General features: G+C 41.0%; 1 protein-coding gene across 1 annotated transcript in view; it reads right to left on the bottom strand.

The window, feature by feature from the left end:
* Nucleotides 1–17208, bottom strand: part of usp10 (ubiquitin specific peptidase 10) — an 84290-nt gene that overhangs the window by 6674 nt on the left and 60408 nt on the right. Inside the window, exons 11-13 of the mRNA XM_085991781.1 lie at nucleotides 11748–11913; nucleotides 9457–9601; nucleotides 5389–5454 (exon numbers count right to left, since the gene is read on the bottom strand). Of these exons, the coding sequence (XP_085847907.1) occupies nucleotides 5389–5454; nucleotides 9457–9601; nucleotides 11748–11913 (377 nt within the window). The remainder of the gene's footprint in view (nucleotides 1–5388; nucleotides 5455–9456; nucleotides 9602–11747; nucleotides 11914–17208) is intronic.

Here is a 17208-nt window from a genome sequence, read left to right as displayed (position 1 = left end):
CTATTTTACACATGCAGGACTTGCTATTAGCTCTGCATATGGCTTTCATTTATTCTGTAACAGGTGTGTGTACATATGCCAAGCTCAATATATATTTTTCAAAGTCATCTAGCACATGGCTTTGAACTTCTAATTGCATCCAACTAGAAATGTACTTGTTATCTTAATCTAGTATAAAATTTTCATTCCTCTGTTAGGTTTTGCTTTTCTGTGTACAATCTAAACTGGGGTACCTCGACGGTCTTTTGGATGAGATAGAAACATAGAAGATAGGAGCAGGAGTAGGCCATTCAGCCCTTCGAGCCTGCTCCACCATTCAACGAGATCATGGCTGATCATCCAAACCCTAGCACCCGGTCCCTACACCGACTGCCATCCCACCCAAGCCCTATCCCCGTAACCCCACGTATTTAATCCCCCCTAACACTAAGGGTCAATTTTTATCATGGCCAATCAACCTAACCCGCACATCTTTGGACTGTGGGAGGAAACCGGAGCACCCGGAGGAAACCCACGCAAACACGGGGAGAATGTGCAAACTCCACACAGACAGTCACCCGAGGCCGGATTTGAACCCGGGTCCCTGGCGCTGTGAGGCAACAGTGCTAACCACTATGCCACCGTGCTGCCCGTTAAACTGAGGCCCCATTTGCTCTCTCAAGTGGATGTAAAAGATCCCATGGCGCTATTTCGAAGAAGAGCATTGAACTCTATTGCTGTGTGAAGCCGAATGGTACAGGGGGATTAAAACTTGCTTGAACTCATGACAAAACAAGCACTAGTGTTTGCGTGGGTTTCCTCCGGGTGCTCCGGTTTCCTCCCACAGTCCAAAGATGTGCGGGTTAGGTTGATTGGCTATGATAAATTGACCCTTAGTGTTAGGGGGATTAAATACGTGGGGTTACGGGGATAGGGTGGGATATGTGTTGGTGTAGGGGTTACGGGGATCGGGTGGGATATGTGTCGGTGCGGGCTCGATGGGCCGAAATGGCCTCTATCTGCATTGTGGGGTTTCTGTGATTCAGTGATAAATTGTGTGGTTTGTTTAAAAATTGTGCAAAATCCTGTGCAGGTATTTGTCTCTGGTGCTTATTCATATTAGTTCATCCTCCTCCCACTGAAGATAATGAAACATCACAGCACATTAAGCTCCTAGCATTCAGACTCTTGCAGTCTTTAATGGTAAATACCATCTGCATGTCATCTTGTCTCAAGGCGAGAGGGTTCGAGTACAGGAACAAGGATGTCTTGCTACAGTTGTACAGGGCCTTGGTGAGACCGCATCTTGAGTATTGTGTGCAGTTTTGGTCGCCTTACCTGAGGAAGGACTTTCTTGCCATGGAAGGAGTTCAGCGAAGATTCACCAGGCTGATACCTGGGATGGCAGGAATGACGTATGAGGAGAGATTGTGTCGATTGGGCTTATACTCACTGGAGTTTAGAAGATTGAGAGGGGATCTCATCAAAACCTATAAAATTCTGTCAGGCCTGGACAGACTAGATGCTGGAAGGATGTTCCCGATGGTCAGGCAGTCCAGAACCAGGGGTCATAGTCTAAGGATAAGGGGTAGGACATTTAGGACAGAAATGAGGAGGAATTTCTTCACCCAGAGAGTGGTGAACCTGTGGAATTCTCTGCCACAGAGGGCGGTGGAGGCCAGTTCATTAAATATATTCAAGAAAGAGTTGGATATATTTCTTAAGGCTAAAGGGATCAAGGGATATGGGGAGAAGGCAGGGACAGGGTACTGAATTTGGATGATCAGCCATGATCTCATTGAATGGCGGAGCAGGCTCAAAGGGCCGAATGGCCTACTCCTGCTCCTATCTTCTATGTTTCTATGTAAACATGTCTTCTCTTGACTACAGATGGAGCCACGGTCACAATTGCTTATTTAGCCTCAGGTGAAACTCAAAAGTCCATTGTAGGAATAATCTGGTAAAAGTTAATAAAGCGTCATCCTGTTTATCAAAAACCCGACCACTATAATGACCATTCCGTACAAGTTCACAATGTAATTAAAGTTTATACACTACCACGTGCTGCAGATTTAGAATTCTCATCAAAAATATACTTCTGCACAACTCAAGCATGTCTCATTGAGGTATTCTGTAATGCAATGTTTGCTGTTGTGGAACTTTATAAATTGTTTCTGATAATAGAGGAAATTGTCAAGAACCCATGTACACTAAATTGCTGAGGTTATGAAGACTCAATGGTCACTTTAAAGTCTACAGCAAGAATAACCAATCCAAATACAGGAAACTTTGTGCTACCCGGCACCAACAGGACCGAGCTGTTGCCATTCCCTCAAAACTGCCGGACACTCCAGCGCTAATGTTGAAAGATACAGAAGCTTCTGAGCTCCGTATCGGTCAACAAACCCTGTTCAGTCCAAGCGTCTCTGTAGCTTAGCAACAGCAGACCTTGACTGTTGAGGAAAAAAGCAACTAGGAAAAAAAAACTAAGGAAAACGGCACCTGATTTTTGCCGGTGGCTCGAGCATTCCGGACAGTTAGCCTCCGGATAACACAAAGTTTCCTGTAGTTTAAATATTTTTAAAAGCTATGTTATATTAGAAAAACAGGAAAGGAAAAAAGATACCGACGCGCTAGTGCTGTTTATTTTTCTTCAGTTCAATAGGCTAGGGTTATTATAATGAAAACTTCAGTTGAGCAGCTACAATGACATTCATTTCAGCATCAGTGCAGTAGCTAAAATGAAGCACTGTCAGAATGCTAGAAAGATTCTATGGCAAGAACTAAAGGAAATAAATCAGCAACGACACAAGACTCTCAAAATATGAGAAGTTATGCAAGGATCTACAAATGCTTCATACTAGTGACTAATTTGGCAACATATTTTACATGCAAGTGTGCACTTTAGAATCAATACATCCTAACTAGATGCTAGCACGTACAATTTTCCAAGTGTTCTTGCATATTGATGAGGAAAGTCTTCACTTTCACACTAACTATTGGTATTAATGTCTTTTCAACTTAAACTAAAATCACTGGTATTTTGAAAACATTCCTCAAATGTATACCCACTACTACACCTATTACAAGGCGTCAACTTTTATTGGTTGTTTGAACACAACACCAGCTTTTTAACAATTCAATACTCATTCCAATCCCAATGGTATGTCAGCCATTTCCCTGAGCTCATCACAACCAGAGTAATTTCCAGATTCAGCAGATTGTAATTAACTTTATATATCAGCACCAGAACAGAATGCAAAAGCTTCAATAACAGCTTGCACATTAATCTCAAATGAATATTAATTTTAGGTTGACACTGGTCAAACAGACTTAATAAAAGAGTGGAACCCCACACATAGAACAAAATGAAGAATTAATCCCTTTGAGCTTTGATTTGTACCCAGAATTTTTTTCGGACTGGTCTAATTTTCTAAGATGTACAAATCTCTTCCTCTATCCTAAATATTTTTCTTTGAATTCACAAAGAACATATTCCTTTGTTTACATACCAAAGTCATACTACTATAGTTCTGTATTAAACTATACCGAAAACAGTATTTTTTTTTTAAACTATCAACCGAGAGCTAAAACAGGAATCACAAGAAAACTAAATGATACCCAATGTGGAAACATTGCTTTAAATCCATCTAGACCCGAGGTTCCCAAACTTTAATTATTACCCCCTTCCAGATCTACCAGCATACATGTTTAATATTTTAACCCCTTTAATGCCCAACCATTGTACAAAATGTACAAATTATAATACACATATACAACTTAAAATCCGCCATTAGACAATTTCTCCCACCCCCTTCCCCCAGAGATATCTCGCGTACTTTGGGAACCCCCTGATCTAGACTAATGGGGTGCAGATGGCCTCTGAAAACTGTAAAGTGAAATAAGTTTCAACACATGTCCCAGTAGGTGTGAGTCAAAGCACAATTCTCTGTCAGGTAATCTTCAAAGACTACGAAGGTGGCTTGATTAGGAAATTGGAAACACCACATTAGTTCAGCAAGGAGAGTATTTCAGAGATTGTGGTTAAGAAGAAACCTCACCTCTCAAACACATGCTATAAATAAGTTGGATGCCCTTGATAGTGATACAAGGTACAAAATAAATGGAAATATTCAATTCTTCTGCATAGACATCCTTTACTTGGATCAGAAAAAAGTTAAAAAGTAGCCACGAAACACTAGAACCTTCGTTTTCAATTTGACCTAGAAAGTGATTTGGAAAAGGCGGTCGATATTCTGGTTTAGGAATTAAAGATGCGCAAGACATTACTCGAATTCCTATAAACTGCCTGTTCCTTTGGAGAATGTCTGCAAATTCTTTTCCTGGAAAGCTAATACAAACAGTTATAACTGTAAAGACTGAATTAACTGAACATACGCAAGCAGGATGGAATGTAGCAGCAACACAAGATACAAGTCAGCTCTTCAATGCGAAAACGCAATTTCCAGATTGCTGCACTTGCGCACAATTGGAAGACTCAAAGTGTAAACTTAACCATATCAATCCTCCCTGTAAATATATTCAACTTATTGGGAACAAAAATACAAATGGGTGCAACTATTATGATTTGAATCTTCTACTATAGAACCAGCTCACAATCAGGAAATACTATACATTTGGCACCTGACAATTTTCAGCAAGAGTCCCTAGACGAAGACTGCTGGTACGGGAGTGAAACATCGACATTTCACTTCTTTAAAACCATGCATGCACACAGAAATCTGCATGTGGTAGGCCAAGGGTTAACATTAAGCACTGTACCAAGTATTCATTACTCCTGGAACGAACCCAGATTTCTAAGTAGCTGTTCTTTTACATGCATGTTGTAGGGTTTCACATTTTTAAAAAACTTTACAGTATGCTGAGCTCCCGTTTGGTGTTCCAGGCTTACAATGTGTGCTTAGGGTCTTCTCAACGGGGCTCCTGTGAAAACCTGTTTCCCATCACAAAATACATTTTACACCATTTAAGATTTTTCAAATAAGCATCCGATAATTCTTTTCACAAAAAAGTAGTTTGAACCTGTCTTTTCCCCAGGGGAGGGGAGAAAGTCCTTCATACTTACTATCTCTGTACACTGCATGCTCATAACTTCTTTCAGAATTAATAAATTAGAACTAAATGTACCCTAGATGAAATGTACAAGCCCCTTTGAAAAAACTCAACGCCATTATACCTTTGATCTAAACAGTAACATTTCCCACATGTATGCAGGTAATTTGACAACACCAAGACAACAAGCAACACTGAATTTGGCATATGTGGTGTTACAAATTCTGCACTAATTTAACTCCCAAAGATCAAAGCTCTTTAATATTGTAGTTCTTTTTGCATTGATTGTTACAGAGATAAATATCAAGCAATTAGCATTTTTAATAATTTACATACCTGCAAAGAGCCTATAGGTTCTTTGGACTTTGGAAATCTTGCCCTTCACACCAGGAGAAAGGAGATCTAAAAGAAAAGTATTAATTTTAGTAAAGTGGTACTTATTAGACTTGCCAGGTTTGTCATAGCCAAGTTTTAACACATTCAAAGTACAGGGACAATGTGGGAAAGGTTGGAGGGGTGGGTGTAGATTCAGCTGAATACACATCAAAACCCTAATGTATGTGCAGTATTCAGTCTTGAAATCTCAGTATCCTGCATTAAGGTACTGCTGTGAAGTCAAAATAAACAGTTGGCACCACCCCTTTCTCAAAGGAGTGTCAACAAGAATGCACAATGACGGAGGTGATGTGTTTTACCTCAATGGGGTCTCTTAGCAGTTTGCAATGAGCCAAAACACTTCTCTTTACTCCCCAAGTTAATAAAATGAAAATGAGCCTTGATGTATAGAAGACTGCGCACTTAGAGACATTTGAAAACGGCAAGAACCAGGGCCACAAGTTTCCTTTAGAGTGAGTACTGGGGGCGGATTACAAAAGCATATTCAATGCAAAAAGGTAAAGTATTATAAATGTGAAGTGCTTACCCTTGTGTGTCCCATGTTTGATTTGAAACAAGACCTGGCATAGAAAATTAAAACGGAAGCTCAAGGGCTCCTTTAGAAGAACCCAGGAGACATATCTGAATGAAGCGGACATGTTTTGCCAAAAGGAAGCAAGGGGTCCTCGCAGAGCCTATCCACTAGCTAGGGTAAGAGTTTCCTTTCAAGTAGTTTATACACATGCATACAGAATGGTTATAGAACACAATGTCCCTCGCCTAAGATGACTGCTTCACATCTGCTTTGTGCAAATGACTATCCCTTGGGTTGTATGGAGAAGCCTTTCAGACAGTGTTTCAATGGTAGTTTTTCGCACCCCAACGACCACTCTAGCTTTCTTCCTTAAAAGAAAACATAAAATAGGCTCCCACAGCAATATATTGGAGCATTCAGTGGGGGAGATAGGAGGGAGGAGAAAGAGTCCTGTGTCTTTTCAGTGAAAAAAACTGTAGATTTTTCAATTTACCCATTAACTTGGCTGGACCCCCAAACAGCCTGACACAAAGCTCCAAGTTAATTTGGTCTCAGAAAAGCTGATCTGAAAATTAGTTTGGAAAAAACTTTCTAATCCAGTGAGTGTGTCAAAATTCTTAAGTTATTCATACTTAACACTAATGTCAAACATCAATTTTCACCGGACAAACTGGTACAGCTCCTGAACATGTAGTACTACCAGACAGCAAGAAAATCTAGACCTGAATATGCTTAAATGAGAGATCAGTTAGAATGGTAATAAAACTCAAAAGACCTCTACATTTGAAATGCAACCATTTCAAAGCAAAAAGGGGATAGATTTAGAGCCCCTATTTAAGATTAAACATTATAATTTAAATCTTGACAAATGTAGTGTGGCTTTTAAATTATGCAAACTTACTGCATGCCTCCATTTTCTTATGTTAAGATTTGTTTAAAAGACATACAAATACATCTTGCAAAAAAGGAAATCTAATATCCATGCAATTCAGTGGAAAATCAAAGCTTTCTTATTTTTCACCCCACCAGACTGTCAAAGAATCTAAAAAATTGTTTAAAACCAAGACTATAGTTCCACACTTGGTTCAGCTTCAGTTCTTTCTTACAGGACTATTTTGAATCGTTGCAAGATGTACCACATGAACAAGTAGCATACTGTTCGCCATTCAAACTTCTCAAATAGAAACAGCAGGACATGCTCCCCAATGGTCTGAGCAAGTTCCTCAGTTGAGGCAAGTTACACAAAACATTTGACTGTTTTAAAAGAGAGGTCAAAAATAATCCCTTCAAACACACTACTAATAATCCAATAGTTTACACCTGGTTAAATTTTAATTATCCAATAATGTGAATTAAGCAACCTAAGTAACACTGCAAAGTGGAAATTTAATGGTAAATATTTTGAATTAAGCATCATAAGTTTGTATAAATTGTCTAATTGCTGTGTGCCAATGCCTCAGATGATAAGTAAAGCTTCCATTTATTTGTTTTTAAAAATAAACTGCAATATAAAACACTATCTTATATAAAAAGACGACTACATGAATGGGGTGACAACACAATTGTGACTTAAGTTGTTGTATTGCCCATTTGTGCTCAGTTGCTATTTAAATCTGATACCGTGGCTGTGGCTCGGTGTGGTATATTTAACTTGCGCTGTACAACTCTTTGGGCTTCAGGCTGATCAGGACTGGGCCTTGTTGGCTCCAACAGAAAACTCCGATACTGCTCCCCAAAATGCTGCAGTGTATTAACCCAAATCCGTTTCTTTTACATGTTAAAAGTAGGGTAACAATAAATGCTCTGCCATTTGATATTTTGAAATTAACTATGACCTAAAATCCTGATATGGTAAAATTTTATCTATTGGAACTTACAACACTGATGAAATACCAGATCAAGATCTGAGCAATTATTACAGGAAACCCACAAAAGTACTTTTCATTTCAGAACAAACTATTCTTGCATTGCATCACCCTGGGAGTTAAAACGTACTCATCTACTATTTTGTGCAGCAAGCAACTTTCTTTACTCTGATTAATACAAGCTTCCTCAGTAGATCATTAATATCAAAAGGACTGGATCTAGAATTTTGTGACCCTATTCAATTGAGAAGGATTGCCAATGCTTCAGATACTTCCTCATCAATATCCTGATCAGTGTTAGCTGCGGCTCAGTGTCAGCACTCTCGCCCAACTCTAGAGACTCGAGCACAAAGTCCAAGGCTGACACGACAGTGAAGGAGAGGGTGTGCTGCACTACTGGAGGTGCCATCTTTCGGATGGGATATTAAACTGAGACCCCGTCAGCTCTACAGCTGGGCACAAAAGATCCCCATGTATATTCCAAGAAACACAGGGGAATTCACCCGGTGTCCTGGCCAACATTTATCCCTTAAACCAACACCAACAACAGATGATCTGGTCATTTATTTCATTGCTGTTTGTGGGAGCTTGCTGTGCACAAATTGGCTGCCATGTTTCTTACATTACAACAACGACAACACTTCAAAAGTACTGCATTGGCTGTAACACGCTTTGGGAGTCCAGTCTTGAACAGCGCTATATAAATGCAAGTCTTTCTTTCTATTTCGACTCCACTTCTCCCTTAAGAGTTACCTTCCATCCACATAGTAAAAAAATCAAAATCCACTTTTCTGCTCCTAACTTACCTCAACACTCATTTGCTATTCTCAACTGACTGCCAGTCCTTACTAACACTTCCGTTTGTTTGCATCTTAAAAGTATTGCCACTCGACATTTAGGTTATCTTTCACTTAATTTCCCCACTGGCGTGAATTGCACGATATCAATGCAAGTTCTTCCATTCACTGTGGTCTGTCATGCTGCTTTTCTTCCCTCCCATGGAGTTCCTTTCCATTTCCCTTGAGCAGGGTGTTAGCAGAGAGGGTGCAGAAGAAAGAACAGCCAAGGTTCCCATTTCTGATACCTAATGACTTTTAAGGGAGAATTGAAGAGAGATACAAGTGAGTGGGGCGATTGAAAGGCATTGATTTATTGGGATGAGCCAGATTGACTGCATATTCTTTTCTGGTTCTGTATTTTCCCATGTTTATTTTGGTTTATTACATGTAGCATTTTAAGTTTACAGAGTGCACATTGAACTGAACTCTGTCAGGGGTATGTGCCAGATAGAAACCAAACACTTCAAAAGAGAGAGAGAGAGTGAGAGAGAGAGAGAGAGAGAGAAAATAAATTAGACAGGGGTCACCTCAGGCCGCTATCACGTACCACTGGCTCAGAGTAGCATTGGCAGAGCCTTAGATCTGTCTACTCTCTCTGCCACAAAACTGTGTGGCATTGGGGAATCAAAACAGGGAAATGGCAGAGGAGAGGGGATCCCGCTGTGTAACGTTAAATGGCTGCATTGACATCAGATTTCAGTGTACAAAGACAAAGGCAAGACTAAAAAAGGTACAACATTCAGCGCAGCATTCAATTCACCATCTTTATGCACAAACAAGCTACACTTGCCTTTGCTTATTTCAAGGTCAATGGGGTAATCAATATTCTTGACCGGTTTCTGGCATCCTCCAGTCTTTTCATAAATGAAGCGTTTAAGATGCAAGACAAGAACAGGAGGCAATTCTTCTAAGGTAACACGGCGACAAATCTCAACCTGAAACAGCAAATGGAAATTAGTTTCAAGCCTTGCGGTATGAGAATGTTTACTAGCTTCATAAGCAAATTTGGGATCAGAGAGACTTTGGGGGAAAACATCCAAAGTACTAAATCATACACTACTTTTATTAGGAAACTAGATCAGTTTACTTTCCTTAATGTAGAGTTTACTTAGTAGTTTTTGAAATCTTATGGCAACCTATAAAAGTTGTGCTACTGCAAAAACTTCCAACACATTTTTACTAAATTACGCCAAAACACTGGAAATAGTTAGCGTATAATAAACAGACGATTTTTCTGTACAATTCCCAGGCATTTACATCTTCACTTAACTATTCAGTGCTCTTTCAATTACACCTGGATAACTGAGGGAGATGCTGCACTTCCCCCCCAAAGGAAGGAAGAAAAATAAGAACCTGAAGGTAAATCAACAAGACTGCTCTTACACACTGCCCAGCATTCAGTCCCAAATGGAATGGTCAGAAACACCAGAACGGCACCCCTCAGGTCAGGATACAGTTGTAATTTTACATGTCTGCGCTGCTGGCACAAAGCCTTGGCTGCTGCTGGCAGTGCAAATTGAAAACCCAGCTGCACAGGATTTTCTGACTATTCATTTCAATGTTTGGAAAATCATGGGCAATGCGTGCCCAAATACCAAGGTTCCTTGCATGGACTAATTGCCTCTATTGTGTGCAGCATTGGAGGATGGGTTGGGGGCGGGGGGGGGGGGGGTCGGAGAGAGACAGTCATTAAACCAGAGTAGAGAAGAAAATTACAGGAAACTTTGGTTTATCCGGAGGTTGTATGTCCGGAAACCTCGATCTACCGGCAGAAATCAGCAGCCGTTTTGTCAGGTTTTTTTCTTCTCGTGGCTTTGTTTTCAACAGTCAGGCTCTGCAAAGTCTCTCTGAAGCTGTTGCTAAGCTACAGAGACGCTTCTAAGGTACGGCCGGCTGTTTAGAAGCTGTTGCTAAGCAACAGTGTTTGTTGCCAGATACGGAGCTGCAAATCTCCGTATGCTTCAACATTAACACTGGTATGTCCGGCAGTTTTGATAGATCAGCAACAGCTCGGTCCCGTCGGTGCCGGATATAACAAAGTTTCCTTTACTGGAACCCAGCTTCACCTGACAACTACACTTGGGTCTGCATGCACTTCCAGTCTACATGGCCTGTCTCCTTGTCACATTTTTATGTCAGCTTTTCCACATCCTAAATTCTTACGTCCACATCTATAAGTGTAACTGGCTATGTAAACCTATCATGTATCATTACACCCCACTAACCAGTGGTGACATTGTAGCACCTCCGGTTTGCAGCTCCCAATTCCTCAGCCCGTACCAGAGATCCTCAAGCGCCAACTAACTCAACTTCTCTGCTTCCCAAAGTCTCGTAAATATTGCCGTTTAATCATAAATAATATAAAATCAAAGTATGAATGTAAGATGTAGAATTAGAAATTGAAATCCAGACCTCTAGGCTCATTTGAGGGAGGAATATTTTGTCTAAATCTGAAGACAAACCTTCACCATTCTTCTTTTAAACAGAGCGCAGAACTACTGCCCAGAAAAAGAGTTAAACCTACAGTATTCAAGTAATTATTATTATTATTTATTTATTTATTTATTTTAAAGGCTATTCTGTGATTTCCAGATGAATTACTACTATTTTGAATTTTCAAAGATACTTAAAAAGATAAATTCATTTTTAGCAAGCCAAACTTTGGCAGAAAGCACCAACATCAGATGTCTCACACCATGATTTACTGACACCTCTGTGCTCAAAACATTATAATGAATAGGCTACATCTGTGGCAACAAAAAAACAAGTATCATGGTTTCATAGTAAAATGGCCAAAACAATAGGAGCGTGTACTTGGTGAGCATTTTTAAATGTCGGCAATTTGTCACCATATGGAGCATGGAAAGCACGCACACTTTTTCCGCTTAATCTAAAACAAATGCTTGTATTCTAAATCTTACAGGCTGGTGTTAAAAAGTAAAATGTTTGTCTACAATACCCCTAGTAGCAGAACAAACAAGTAGAACTCATTAAAAACATGCAGTTCGAAATTTAAGTAGATTTGACTTCATGAGTGATTTCCATTTATTTTTGGAATCCATTTTAATTAAAAGCATGTACCTCCTGCTTGGTTTTAGTGGTGTATCCCTGGACAGACTCCCTGGCCACCAAGCTTTCCAGAGCATCCTGCACTGTACGAATCTTTTCAGATTGTATATCAAGTTGCAGCGAGAAGAATAGCTGGAGGGTAGCAGATTCCTTGGAACTTTGCTGGTACACCACAGACCTGAAGGCAATGTAAAAAGTGAGCAAATTTTGAAAGTTTTAGATATTAGTGTAATGTACATAAGAAGCAGATTTGAGATAATGCTAAATCTCTTTGCTCGGGAAAAAGGGACTACCTTAATTTGTGTAATTGCAAAATACTGCGGATGCTGGAAATCTGAAATAACAACAGAAAATGCTGGAAATACTCAGCGGGCCAGGCAGCATCCGTGGAGAGAGAAACAGAGTTAACGTTTCAGGTCTGGGACCCTTCATCAGAACTGGAAAAAGCTGGAGATGTAACAGATATTAAGCAGGTGCAGAGACAGGGGGGGGGCGGTGGTTAGGAGGGGAGGAAGGAGTAGAAAGCACATCCTGTACTTTTGTAAGAGGCAGGAAAGATAAAATGTTGCAAATGGGAATTGCAAATTTGGAATTCCCATTTGCAACATTTTATCTTTCCTGCCTCTTACAAAAGTACAGGATGTGCTTTCTACTCCTTCCTCCCCTCCTAACCCCCCCCCCCCCCACCCTGTCTCTGCACCTGCTTAATGTCTGTTACATCTCCAGCTTTTTCCAGTTCTGATGAAGGGTCCCAGACCTGAAACGTTAACTCTGTTTCTCTCTCCACGGATGTTGCCTGGCCTGCTGAGTATTTCCAGCATTTTCTGTTGTTACCTTAATTTGTGTAACTGTGTTCCTCCACACATCTTTTTTAAACTGCCACCTAACCTAACAAGCTCTCTTGTGGGATAAATTTGTTGCACCACAGACTCATACAACACAGAAGTGTGCCGGCTCTTTGAAACAGCTCTCCAATTAGTCCCACTCCCTTGCTCTTTCCCCATACCCCTGCAAATGTCTCCATCTGCCCATATAACATCAGTAGTAGGGAAAATGCTCAAATGTATTATTAGGGAAGTGATAACAGGGCACTTAGAAAATCATAATCTGATTGTTAACTCTGTCCACGGATTTATGGAAGGGAAATAGTGTGACGAGTTTTTTGAGGTTGTATCTCGCAGGTTAGATAAGGGGGAACCAGTGAATGTACTGTATTTTAATTTTCATAAAGCATTCAATAAGGTGCCACACGAGATTATTACACAAAATTAGGGCTCATGGGATAGGGTGCAAGATATTAGCATGGACTGCGGATTGGTTAACAGACAGAAAACAGCGTAGGAATAAACAGATCATTTTCAGGTTGACAGGCTGCAACTAGTGGGGTACCACAAGGATCAGTGCTTGGGCCTCAGCTATTTACAATCTACATCAACGACTTGGATGAGGGGACCGAGTGCAATGTATCCAAGTTTGCTGGCAATAGAAAGCTAGGTGGGAAAGTAAGTTGTGAGGAGGACGCAAAGAGGCTGCAAAGGCGTAGAGTCAGGTTAAGTGAGTGGGCAAGAACGTGACAGATGGAATATAATGTGGAGAAGTGTGAAGTTAACCACTTTAGTAGGAAAAATAGCAAAGCAGAATATTTTTAAATGGAGAGAGAGACTGGGAAATGTTGGTATTCTGAGGGATCTGGGTGTCCTTGTACCAAATCGCTGAAAGTTAACATGCAGGTACAGCAAGCAATTAGGAAAGCAAATGGTATGTTGGCCTTTATTACAAAAAGAAATGGAGCATAAGAGTAAAGATGTCTTACTGCAATTATATAGGGCCTTGTGAGACCACACCTGGAGTACTGTGTACAGTTTTGGTCTCCTTACCCAAGGCAGGATATACTTGCCTTAAAGGGAGTGCAACAGAGGTTCACTAGACTGATTTCTGGGATGAGTGAACTGCCCTATGAGGAGAGATTGAGTAGACCAGGCATATATTCCTTAGTGTAGAAGAATGATAGGTGGTCTCATTGAACCGTGTAAAATTCTTAAGGGGCTCGACAGGGTAGATGCTGAGGGGATGTTTCCCCTGGCTGGAGAGTCTGGCAATAAGGGGTCGGCCATTTAGGACTGAGATGAGGAGAAATTTCTTGACTCAAAGGGTTTGGAATTCTCTGCCCCAGTGGACTGTGGAGGCTCAGTCGTTGAGTATATTCAAGACAGAGATCGATAGATTTTTGGATACTAAGGGAATCGAGGGATATGAGGATAGTGCGGGAAGGTGGAGGTGAGGTAGAAGATCAGCAATGGTCTTACTGAATGGCGGAGCAGGCACTAAGGGCCTACTCTTGCTCCTATTTCTATACTCTTACAATGCATTTTAGTCCACTGGTTAGCCAGAGAGCTCAAAAATAGAATATACAGTTCACTACCCATATCCCTGAACTGATTTTTGCCAATAGCCTATCCAACTCCTCTTAAAGTTACTGATATTAATGCCTCCCTGGGCAGTCCACTCCAAACATTCACATTCACCAGTGTGTGTGAAATATTTCTCTCTGATCTGTCTCTTCTACCTTCCTTCATAGGTTCATCTCAGGGGAGATTCTTTACACCAAGAATGCTTAGGAGTTGGAATTTGTTGAAGCACAAGTCCATGAATTATTCTATAATAGAATTAGATACTTTCTTTAAAAACAGGAATATTAAGTGTATGGGGAGTGAACAGAGTGGCATTAGCCTTGGTGGCTCAAGTGAAGAAAAACTCCAGCACCGACTTGATGGCAAAATGGTTCCAAAAAAAAACAGAAGGAAGTTTTCCCAGTATCCTGGTTTACACTGGATATATACTTGAAAAAGAAACATTTACAGGGCTATAAGGGATAGAGCAGGGGAATGGGACTAATTCAAAGAGCCAGTACAGGCACGACGGACCGAATGGCCTCCATATGATTCTCCTTCTGTTCTGTATGATTCGGATTCCCCCCACCCCAACCAATATCACCAGAAAAATTAACTGACCATTATTATTGTTTGTGATAGGTTACCACGTTCAAAATGACTGTTGGCACACTTCAAATTAATGCCTTCTGAGCAAAGTGCTTTGAAAGTGATGTAATGAGGTGCTGCATAAATACAAGTCATTCTTTTTTCACTCATTAGTTAAGGTTGTTTAACTGACACATTTATCAAATATTAAAAATCTTACAACAGCATGCAATTCCTCTCTGCACAACTTGATTTCCTGTCATCGTACTTGTTAACTTGCTCCCATTATAAATTCATGTGTGCAGATTTATATTGGGTTTTTCTATGTACACGCAACTCTGGAAATGTTGTTCATTCACCATTTTTCCCTCAGCAATTGAAATTTCCAACGTCCAAAATAAGGGTTCAAACATTCTGAAAATAAACTGATTAAATGTATCCACTGAATTGTCTTTTAATGCCTTCATTGAAGTTTGTCCTTGGAAGGCTTTGACTTCAAATTTTTGCCCACCAGAGTTTTGACTGAGCTGAATTTGGATTGTGCAGTCCAAACATGTGCGGTGTGTATTTAACTCCACAGGATCCATCAGTACCAGTCAGCAGCACTGATGGAATATTCCAGCAGTTGTACTCAAAGAGGCCAAATTTCTAAATATTCAGATAAAACTAATATTTCATTCAGAAAGAGAAACATAGAAACATAGAGATAGGAACAGGAGTAGGCCATTCGGCCCTTCGAGCCTGCTCCGCCATTCAATGAGATCATGGCTGATCTTCGTCTGAGATCATAGCTGATCTTACCAGTTCAGTACCCCGTCCCCGCCTTTTCTCCGTAACCCTTAATCCCCTTAGCCTTCAGAAATATATCCAATTCTCTCTTGAAAATATTTATTGAATTAGCCTTCACAGCCCTCTGTGGCAGGGAATTCCACAGGCTCACCACTCTTTGAGTGAAGAAATTCTTCCTCATCTCTGTTTTAAATGATTTGCCCGCTATTTTTAGACTGTGGCCCCTGGTTCTGTGCTCCCCGGCCATTGGAAACATTCTCTCTGAATTCAGCCTGTCCAGGCCTGCCATAATTTTATATGTTTCGATGAGATCCCCTCTCAATCTTCTAAACTCCAGTGAGTACAAGCCCAAACTATTTAATCTCTCTTCGTAGGTCATTCCCGCCATTCCAGGTATCAGCCTGGTGAATCGCCGTTGCACTCTTTCCATGGCAAGAACATCCTTCCGCAGATGGGGCGACCAAAACTGTACACAATACTCCAGATGCGGTCTCACCAGCACCTTGTACAGCTGTAGTAAGGTATCCCTATTCCTATACTCGAACCCCCTTGATATGAAGGCCAACATACCATTTGCCTTCTTAATCGCCTGTTGCACCTGCATGCTCTCCTTCAGTGACTGGTGCACAAGAACACCCAGGTCCCTCTGCACTTCCCCATCTCCCAATCTATTGCCATTTAGATAATAATCTACCCTCCTGTTTTTACCCCCAAAGTGGATAACCTCGCATTTATCCACATTATAGTGCATCTGCCACGTATCCGCCCATTCCCCCAACCTGTCCAAATCGCACTGTAGCCTCCTGACATCCTCATCAGAGCCCACCCCTCCTCCTAGTTTAGTGTCGTCAGCGAATTTGGAAATATTGCATCCAATTCCCTGATCCAGATCATTTATATATATTGTGAACAGCTGGGGTCCCAGGACAGATCCTTGCGGCACCCCGCTGGTCACTGCCTGCCACTCCGAAAACGAGCCGTTTATTCCAACTCTCTGTTTTCTATCCGCCAGCCAGTTCTCTATCCACGTTAATACTTTGCCCCCAATCCCATGAGCCTTAATTTTGCATGATAATCTTTTGTGTGGAACCTTATCGAAGGCTTTCTGGAAGTCAAGGTACACCACATCCACTGGCTCTCCCCCATCTATTTTACCAGTTACTTCCTCAAAAAATTCCAGCAGATTAGTCAAACACGATTTACCCTTTGTAAATCCATGTTGACTCTGTCCGATCCTTTCCCCATTTGTCAAGTGCTCCGCTATTTTATCCTTAATAATGGACTCTAGCATTTTGCCCACAACCGATGTAAGGCTTACTGGTCTATAATTCCCTGCTTTCTCTCTACCCCCCTTTTTAAATATTGCGGTAACATTAGCTACCCTCCAATCCACGGGTACTGTTCCCGAGTCAATGGAGTTCCGGAAGATGATCCTTAGAGCATCTGCTATCTCCAGGGCCACCTCCTTAAGTACCCTAGGATGTAGTTTATCAGGCCCCGGGGATTTGTCGGCCTTCAGTCCCCTCAACTTACCCAACACCATATCCCTAGAGATACTAATTTCTGTCAGCTCCTCCCTCTCATTAGTCCCTATGTTTGCCGATATTCCTGGGAGGTTATTTGTGTCCTCCTTTGTGAATACAGAACCAAAGTATGAGTTTAATTGGTCTGCCATTTCCTTATTCTCCATTATATATTCTCCCGAA

This window comes from Somniosus microcephalus, chromosome 6, assembly GCF_052327205.1.
Source record: "Somniosus microcephalus isolate GS21.2 chromosome 6, FLI_Smic_1.0, whole genome shotgun sequence".
In the NCBI taxonomy this organism is placed as follows: Eukaryota; Metazoa; Chordata; class Chondrichthyes; order Squaliformes; family Somniosidae; genus Somniosus; species Somniosus microcephalus.
The sequence above is the reverse complement of the archived record's forward strand: the minus strand, read 5'-3'. Positions and strand labels throughout refer to the sequence as shown.